Below are 10005 nucleotides of genomic sequence, written 5' to 3' on the forward strand. Positions count from 1 at the left end.
AATCCATGCTCATTTTAACATGACAACAGCAAGCTGCATTCGGTGTTCCATTGAAAATGTGTGGTGGGTCTGTACAGCTGCACAGCTGAAGACTTGTAAAGCCAAAGGCTGGATGTTTTGCAAAGTGTTGTTAAAAGGATGAAGGTAAACACGCTGTTTTTGGAACATGTTAGGGGGGCGTCAGTTCTGAAATGAGCATATTTTTACAAAGAAAACAAAGTTCTACAGGTAAAACGAAATCAGTTTTTGTACTGTTTTCAATTTAATGCAGCTCAAACAGATTTCATTGGTTACTGTTTTCTGTTTTTTAGTATTATTTTACATGCTGTCCTAACTTTTTTGTACTAATCTATGAAATCTGTCATCTGTAGATAACACTCGTGCCAGAAGTGATGAGTTTGCGGAAAAGAATGGTCTCCCAAAGTATGAGTACGTGCTTCATCCACGGACGACTGGCTTCACCTTCATCGTGGACACACTTCGGAAAGGTCAGAGGCTTCACATGGGCTCATTTAAACATTGTACTTCACTGTGTTTCTAAGTAGGGATGTGTTCTAACTTTGATACTTGAGTATTAGTAAGATGCAACGAGTGGATTTTCAGTTAACCGTGGGTATATTGTAGTTTATATTCATAATTCACAAACAGGGTGAACTGGTCTGGACCCGTCAGCAGGTCCAAACTTTTATTATTTAATTATATGCCTTAGCCAGTTTGCATTGTAGTCTATGTAGTTACTGGATAATAAACCTTAATATGTAATAATGCTGAGATTGTATGAAGTTAAGTAACCATAAATACTTGGTTATGTGGTTCCTGACACTGTGTGACATCTATAAAAATCTAGACTCGGGCTTCAAGATGGCTACAACTACTGTTTTCTTTGGTGTTGTGTAAATTTAATTTCTCAGCAGATTAAAAAATTGTCAAGTATTTTTTAATAGGTTCATACTATTAATTTATTTTTTTGGTTTTTAAGCTTCTGGAGACAAAAGAACTATTGTATTAGTAAAAGAAGGCAAAACCATCTGCAGTGACCTGCAGTGATGATGCTCCCTCCCTTGCCGTAGCTGCTCTGTTCCTGCTGGGTTACTCTGTCTCAGAGGGCACCTCTAATTAAGGAAATGTGCTGCACCTGATCCCTTCAGCCCTGGGAATAAACCCATCCATGTCGGGCTCCTTCTGTGTTCATACAGCTGACAGTCAGAATGGAACTTCACCAATGCAAAACAGTGTTTTACTGAACACCCTGTTCCCGAACTTGATGCAATAGCGTGATGTTGCGCGTAATTATTTTTGTTAGTGATGCACAGAAAGGAAATTTGAGGCCATATGCTGACTAATAATTAATAACTTTACTGTGTCTGATAACAATTTCAATATGTGTTAATTTGTTTTGCATTTTAACAGGTTTTCACTGTAATCCATATTATTATGCACCGTGCAGGTTATAGATGAATCATTGATTAGTTGTACATGGACGGACCAATCAGAAGCATCCAAACACCCACTTAATGTGCACGTCACCACACAGCCCCAACTAACTGTCAATTTCTCACACTGTTCTGCATTCAAAAAGCCTAAATAAATGGATAAGCTGGCCTTCTTCAGCAAAAATATCAGTCTGAGGCTGCTTGCCTAAAACATCTTAAGTATTTTTCTTTGAAGTGCTGAATTTATGATCATGTATCTTTTTCATTTTTCAAATAAACATCTGTCTGAAGAGATTTCACACAGCTCTTAAGCTCATAATGCCAGATATTTTATGCAAATGACTACAAAATCATTGCAATTTAAATAGCAGTTACAACAGTAGTCAGAAAAATAGCTATTAGATCATTTTGCCAAATCATTCAGCCCTACCGAACAGAGACGCTTCCATTTTAATCAGTGTTTCAGCCCCCATCGGCTGTGCTGGACAGACATCTTCTGTCTATTAAAACGCAAGCCTGTTTTTTCACTTGAAGCCTAAACTCCATAGATATCAAATCGCATGCTTCCTCTTTCTATACCGTTCTAAATTGTATTACTATGAACTATATTAACTGTTATACTGTAGTAGTTTACTGCACTGTACTTACAGTGAGACTTTTTCTGATACAACCATAAAACGTATTCATCGCAATAGACTGATCTGCGTTTTTGTGCAGTCAAGTTTTAGACTTGGTGTAAAACTGTTTAATCAGAGAATAGATGTAGAAAGTTGATATTCCGGCCTGAATGGTTAAGGGACAGAGCGGAGTCGGAGGCTACAGTACTTGGATAAGTATCGCTGTATGTTTTTGTGATGATTTATTAAACTTTTCGTGCTTTCATGGTATACCGACCTGATTTGCTGGATGTCCAATAATTAAATTCTAATTATTATGAAGTATTAATTAAATATTGACTAAAATTAAATCGGTTGCCAGTACTCAACTGTGGTGCTGTATTGTGGTCAATTAAAATGAACACTTCTTGTGAAATTTTAAATAATTAATAAATGTACTCTTAACTCTTAGTTAAGCAATTATATGATGCTTATTGAAGTAAATCAGTATTAATTTATGTTTTCAGCATATCAGTATATAAGGAAGAGGTAACACACAAGGTGTTGTGAGGCCATTGCGAAACAGGATTATGCTAGAAACCAAATCCCCCAAATGTTGTGTAATGTTAATACACTAATGCTAAGCGATACAAAATGACATTTAATATTAATATATTAGAATTAGAAACTGCTACAAATTGCAGTACCTTAGTTTTGCAACAGGCTTTTAATAGCACAGCCACCCACACCAACTCATACTGTATGTACATTTGTATGCAAAAGTTCAGATCATGTTTTGTGGATTTTTCTTAGTGGCAATAAGCACATCCTCTGAGAACGCTCCTAATTATTCCATGATTCTGCTAATTTTGGTGCACAATTTCTATTTAATTGTTGAGTTCAACAAACTGGAAAAAAATGCAGTAAATAAATAGTAAATGGTACAGATAGCATTTGATTCCTGTCCTCTCAACTGTGGATTTGTTATAACGTACTACATTTTACACTGCAATATGATGATCGAATAGCTTTAAACAGCCAAGTTAATTTAAGTGGAACCTCTTATTGGTCGTAACCCCAACCAGACCCTACAAGTGAGTCCTGCACAGCCATTAGAAACAGTTTGGTCCATTCCTCCTGTTAAAATGTTTCATTTTATTTACATTTTGCTTTGGAACCTGTTTATTTTTATTTTGCTTTTGAAGGACCTGCTTCAGATCACACTATAGCTTCTCAGTGGGATTGAGGTCAAGACTCTGAATTGGCTGACATTTTTAGATTCTAGATCACAGACGGATGTCCTAACTTGATACAGCTTGGAATTGGCTCAGTGATTTCAAGCTGTCCAGACACAAAGGAGCTGTGCACCATGATGCTCCATGCCATGCTTCTCAATTCACCAGGAAGTTCTAATGCATCTCATCTCTCTGTTCCAGTAGTGTTGTGGAATGTATAGATAGTCCTAAAAAGCTACAGAGAATGTGAAGGTACAGGAAGATAAACTGTCTTTTGTTCGTTAAATTTTATTATCTTTATTTATTATTATGACCAAAAGAGCTGGATTAGTTTTAACAGGTGAGGTTTTATAATGTGTGGGATTTTATAACATGCCCAGGCTGATTGGTTTAGGATAAAGTATCTGTAATTTCCCCAACTTCCCACAGAGGGCCTGGATTAAAAGATCATAGCCCAGAGGTCTGTGATCATTATACCCCTGGACCCACTTAGTAGCAAAACACACTGCACAGTTGTGTCTATTAACAGGGTTTGTTATTCCATTAGTATGAAGTGGGTTGGAACTTGACTACTGTTACTGAGGGAGCTCTGCATTCAGCCAATTACAGAAGACCATTCACTCCAACATCATCACTGTTTATACTGGATTAAAACTTATTGCTGTCAGACTGTAAAGCTACCATCACTGCGGATTCATACTGGATTAAAATCACTCTAAAATTACTGCTGTCAGACTAAGAGAATTAAACACTGCAGATTCATACTGGGTTTAAATCAGGCCTCAGTTATTACTTTCAGACTGTAAAAGCTACACAAACTACAGATTCATACAGGATTAAAATCGACCTGCCATTACTGCTGTCAGACTGTAAAACTACACACACTGCAGATTCATACTGGATTAAAATCGCTCCACAATTATTACTGTCAGACTGTAAAACTACACACACTGCAGATTCATACTGGATTAAAATCGCTCCACAATTATTACTGTCAGACTGTAAAACTACACACACTGCAGATTCATACTGGATTAAAATCGCTCCACAATTATTACTGTCAGACTGTAAAAACTACACACACTGCAGATTCATACTGGATTAATATCACTCACAATTATTACTGTCAGACTGTAAAACTACACACACTACAGATTCATACTGGATTAAAATCACAGAAACAACCCAGTAGGGCTGTAGTGAACATCAGGTCATGTTTTAGAAGCCACACAAATCTAGATTATTCTCAGAGGTTTACGTTGTAGCTAATGGAGCACGGTGGCATTTCAGATTCCACACACATGCTGTCACAGTGTAATGAGGTAAAGCTGGCGTCCCACCAAGAGTCTAAAGCAGACGGCTCTGTATTACACTAATGCGCCACTAAACAGGTGTATGAGCCTCTCTGATGTCCCACACATTAGAATATGTTCCAAGAGCTGATGCCATGCCGCCATGCGCATGCGCACCCTCTATCCAGTCTTTCTATTTTTGGCCGCTATGCACCAGGGTAAGTGTGCGTGGGGGCCCAGGCATGTGTCATCCATTAAACTCATTTGTCATGCTCTGACTCTATTGTATGCCTGGCAGCTCTCTCTTATGTAAGCAGTGTGATGATGGTGTCGGTGTGCTAGCGGAGATTATGTGCTATATTTAAAGACATGCTCTGAGGTGCTCTGCCAGAAATACACAGTAATGTGCACTGGTCTTTTTTTGGAAGACTGCATCTAAAATTGCTTGAATACTCACTCATTTTTACCCATTACTCATTGAGTCCTCATTGTCGTGCCTTTGCTACAAGATACTGAAGTGCGGGTTTGTTCTGGTAACATTGCCTACTAGGACGCACTTGACTCATCCTCTGGCCTTTGTATCAGCAAATTGTAACGTTTACAATACCTGTCAAAAGTTTGGGGACAGCTAGGGCTAAATGTAGGTAGGAACAAAATCATTAGAGATGAGAGTGAAATTTCTAAACTAATCCAACACTTTAAGGCAGAGCTCAAAGTAGGGCTCGATGGGCCAGTCCTCAACGTAGTCTGATGGACAGCAAGGCTGTAAAAGACACTCAGACAGTAGCGTGAAAAATACATGTACTCACCACTGAGAAATGGTTTGTCCACAGTGGCTGTGTTTACATGCAAAGATTTTTGCCAATCCGATTGAATACATTCCGATTACAGATTTAGACTGAGGTGTTTATATGCTCACTCTATTCAACAGTCTGATCGAAAATCTTTGAAATACACACTACAAGTGGTCTGATCCAAAATGACGCACATGCTTGGAGTACCACTTAGAGTAAACGTTACCATGACAGCGAACGTCACGTGAGGTCCAGTCTGAGTGAGATGAGTTTTCATTCGGCGCGTTTGGGTTTTTTTTTTTAATTGCTTTAAAAACATCAGACTCAGAAAAAGTACTTCGCGTGTGCTCTTTAAAGAAGGCCGAGAGGAAGACGTCGTGTTCTGAGACTCATGAGCTGGACGTCCGTCCCACCGCCGTCTTTTAAAGCTCAGAGCATAAACTTCGTCTCCTCTGCAGACCAGTTTCTGCTCCTGCCATGTTGAACATTATAAACTTTCACTATGACGCGACGCACATGATCAGAACGGACTTAAACTTTCAGATTGGGAATGTAATCAGATACGGGCGTTTACATGAATATTATTCTTCTATTTAACAGATTATTTACAGGATTACCCACCTCGTTCCATCAGATAGAAATTGTATTCCGAATGGCCTCAATCGGACTAGTGTTCATGTGGATTTTTCTATTCCGATTGAGCTAAGTGGTCAGCGTAGTGTTTTCCTTTAGCAGCTATAGCCAGTCAGCAGCCTATCCATGTTGTCCGTCCACACACACACACACCTATACAAACACATACACAGACAGACACACACACACTAACAACAGGCCATGTAGGAGGAGAACAGAGTGAAGCACCACCACACTTTTATTCCCTGCCAAGGCCAAAGAATCTGGGGTTGAAATAATAATAATAATAATAATAAATCACAATTTTTTTTATTTTGGTAAACATTGAAAATGGGTCTAACAGACCCCAACACCACACCAGGGTTAATGACCTAATCATTAGACACAGCAAGCTTACATTGCCAGTGTTAATTCCATTCACTACTGCTGTTGGTTAAGGCTACTATAGCCGACTAGACTAACTTAGCGACTCTAACTAATGCTAAAGATTTAGTCTCGAGGCTCTCAGGATTTTTTTTTATTTTAAATGTTAAATAATTTTTTGTAAAGTTGTGTCGTTAATTATAGCAGTAGTTAATTATTCAACAGTAGGTACAAAGTATCTGCATGTACTTGTGGATCACCGAAATAACTCCACCTCTGCTTTCCCCTGTCTGTTCCACAGGTAACAACCTGGACGCGGTCCACGACGTCACCGTGGCGTACCCGCAGAACATCCCTCAGACTGAGCGCCACCTAGTGCTGGGCCTCTTCCCGCGCGAGATCCACTTCCACGTGCGGCGCTACCCGCTGTCCACCCTGCCCGAGCAATCCGATCTCCTGCAGGCCTGGTGCCAGGATCGCTGGGCAGAGAAGGAGCGACGGCTGCGGGAGTTTTACGGGGCGTCGCCACGGCTGTTCGATGACCCCGAGGCCCGGGTGCCGCCCTGCAAGAGCGAGCTGAGGGTGACACTGGTCAAAGCTGCGTCCCTCTGCTACTGGACCCTGTTCATAACCTTGTCCTTCGTCGGCCTCTGGTTGTGGGCACCTCTGCGAATGTACTTTCTGCTGGTGGTGGCATTCTTCCTGGTTCAGCAGAAGGTCATGGGCGGGGTTGAGATGATGGAGCTGGCGTGCCATCGCCACTGGAACGGAAAGCCCCCGAGAAGTAGAGAGAAGGACGGACCTCAGGTGAAGAAGGAGTGAGAAGACTGACTGGATCAGGGCGAATATAAGGACTGCAGGCAGGTGGAGCCCCCTGCTGGAACGGAGCACATCCCGCACAATGAACTCTCAGCATCGCTGCCTTTTCCAGCTGGATCCCTCACTCTGTCGCTTTCAGTGAAGGGAGAAGGAAAGAAAGGAGCATGCTTGCTTCACAGATGCCTCAATGCTACAGTGATGGATGGAAGCAGAAAGAAATAAGGATCGATTTTTTTTTCTTCTATGCTGGAAGCTCAAATATACTGTTTTACAAAAGTCACTGTGCGAGTCATGTGTGAGAGGGAGGAAGGTTGTATGTGTGCGTGTTTTTACCCGGACTCATCTTTTCATTCCCCTGAATATCCTTCTGTCTGTTCCATCCTTACTGAGTCTCTTGGTTGTTTTTTTTATTTGTAGGGCTGGCCCCAATCATTTGAATACTTGAGGATTCTTTCCTTATGTTGGTAGTTGTTTCATTATCTAGTATTCAGAAACTTCATTTTTTAGTAGTCCTTTAGACCCCAGCAGACCTTCTCCTGGAGTCCCAACAGTAAAGAGTCAAGGCCTATTCACACCAAGTACGTTTTTTTCTGACAAAAACATAAGTTTTTATGGGAAATCTGGAGAAAGATGGAAGAGGAAGGAAAAATGGATTCCTCAAATAGTAGCAGCGATGAATTTGGCATTGTTTTTATGAATGCTATAACCAGTCATTGTGTTGTACTCACCGCCATTTGCAGCCTTTCACCTCAGGTCCTACATGTAGTTTCTTTAGCATTTGCATTTTTATAGTCAGCTCTGAGCAAGATGAGCTGTTCTGTGGTTTGTATGGTGTACTGAGTAACACCTCTGCCTTCTACGCTGTAGACTGGGGTTCAATCCCCTGTCTGAGTAAATACACTGCACTATACCTATAAGAGTCCTTGGGCAAGACTCCCAACACTACCTTTGCCTACCTGTGTAAAAATGGTGAAAAATTGTAAGCTGCTCTGGATAAGAGCGTCTGCCAAATGCCATAAATGTAAATGTTCTGCTGCCATTTGTTTAGACTGCAACCATGACAACAGGGCTCTGATTGGTTGCAGTAAATCGATGGTTGCAGTAATCGAGGATTAAAATTTTGTCTGCGACGTCGCAGTCAGTCAGTTTTGGACTCGGTGTGAAAGACGGCGTTAATATATGTGCGTTCATTCTTAAATCTTTTTCATTTATGGTTTTTATTTTTGTCTATAAAATTGGTGTGATTAGGCCTGTAGAGATGTATTTATCACTGTCTTAAACAAAGCATTTTATCATTAAACCTGGAAAAATGGTCAATACTGAATGATGGTAATGATATTAGACTGTAAAACCTGATGTCATACACATAATGTTAGCTAAAGGCTGAACACAGTCTGCCCCGTCCCCCCCTTATGATTTCAGAGTGTCACCCTTGGCCTTCAACCAACTGAAGCAAGATAAGTTAATAAAAGATATTATAAAGGCAAACAGTGTTTAAACAAAGAGAAATTCATGTTATTCATGCCATTTACCTGAACATTCAGGCAAAGCCAAGGTCACTTGTTTAGCCGGAGCCAAGAAACAGGCTCTGCAGGCTGGCCAGCTAGCCTGTTTAGCTGATTCGTAGGTTGTGAGTGGCGTTAAGTGGCGAATTTAGTAGAGAACATTGAAATAATTTGCAACCTCAATCCTGAACAAGATTAATGTTCATCTAAGCTATTTCACTTGTGATTGAATCGAACTTGGATCACTAATTTAGTTCGGCTATCCAGGTAAATTGACTGTTTATCATCACAGCAACTACTGTATCATCACTGCGATCTGTAAGCAAAAGTCCAGTCATCTTCCTTTGTGTATCAGACATCATGTTACAGCACATCGGTCTCTGTGTCTTTGGGACGTTCATCTTAAAAAAGGATGTGTGAATGTGTAACTGTTACCATTCGAAAACGAATCATTTTTGAATAAAAAAATGAACGAAATTAAAGTTCTAGGTAATTATGCGATGTAAATATTTCTTGTAAGGGTGATTTTCAAGTAATCATTCGGAAAAAACCGAGTGTTCAAAGTGTGCAAAATGCCGTTGGGGCCAGCTCTACTGTTTTGTCGTTTAGGTTTGTTTTTGTTTTTGCCTCTCGGTCTTATTTTCCTGTTTTAATTTTGTGGTATTTTCTCCTTTCTCAATGTCTTGGTCCTCTTATTTTACTTTGCCACAAGGCAGTGAGTCACTCATTGCTCTAGCCATCTTTTGAAATCATTTTAATATTTTTTTTATGATTATTTTTGTGCCCCCATTTTGTTTTTTTAATAGATTTTTTGTTTTTTGTATATATTTATTTATTTTATAGTTAGGGATAACAGCCATACTGCATAGCTGTTGATTAAGGCACTGTTGTTGGCCTTTGTTAGTCACAGTGTAGCCAAACAAATCACTGTAATGGGGGGGAAAAAGACTTGACAGCATTTAAGCACTTGGAAGCCGCCGGATATCTCTCGTACATAGCGCCTTTAAGACTAAAGAAGTGAATCAAGCTGAATAATAGTTATTTACTTAATCTTTTCCAGCAACATCTGGTTTAGTACGGCAGGTAGGCAAAGGCGGGCTGAGTGCATGGCTGCGGATGCTTTTTGCATGAGGAAAACCAAAGACTGAGCTTTGGCAAAGCTGCAGTAGGAAACTAACTGAACGTTAAAGTAAGAGCGCATTGAGACATACTCTACTACCACAGCTTAGAGAGAGAGATAGATATACTGCTCACAGCCATTTGGTGGTCAAAGACAGCACAAACAAACTCATCAAATATGGCTGTGTTTATGCAGTTTGCAAAAGAACAAAAAAG

The 10005-nt window shown here is 40.1% G+C and overlaps 1 protein-coding gene across 4 annotated transcripts in view; it reads left to right on the forward strand.

Annotated features, from left to right (window-relative positions):
• lclat1 (lysocardiolipin acyltransferase 1) overlaps nt 1-9802 on the forward strand; it is a 35051-nt gene extending 25249 nt beyond the window's left edge. For all 4 annotated transcript variants that reach the window (XM_036575158.1, XM_036575155.1, XM_036575157.1 and 1 more), the window contains exons 5-6: nt 372-488; nt 6648-9802. In XM_036575158.1, coding sequence (XP_036431051.1) covers nt 372-488; nt 6648-7168 — 638 coding nt within the window. In that variant the 3' untranslated portion in view covers nt 7169-9802. The remainder of the gene's footprint in view (nt 1-371; nt 489-6647) is intronic.
• Nucleotides 9803-10005: the final 203 nt, after the last annotated feature.

This window comes from Colossoma macropomum, unplaced genomic scaffold (assembly GCF_904425465.1).
Source record: "Colossoma macropomum unplaced genomic scaffold, Colossoma_macropomum, whole genome shotgun sequence".
NCBI classification, from domain to species: Eukaryota; Metazoa; Chordata; class Actinopteri; order Characiformes; family Serrasalmidae; genus Colossoma; species Colossoma macropomum.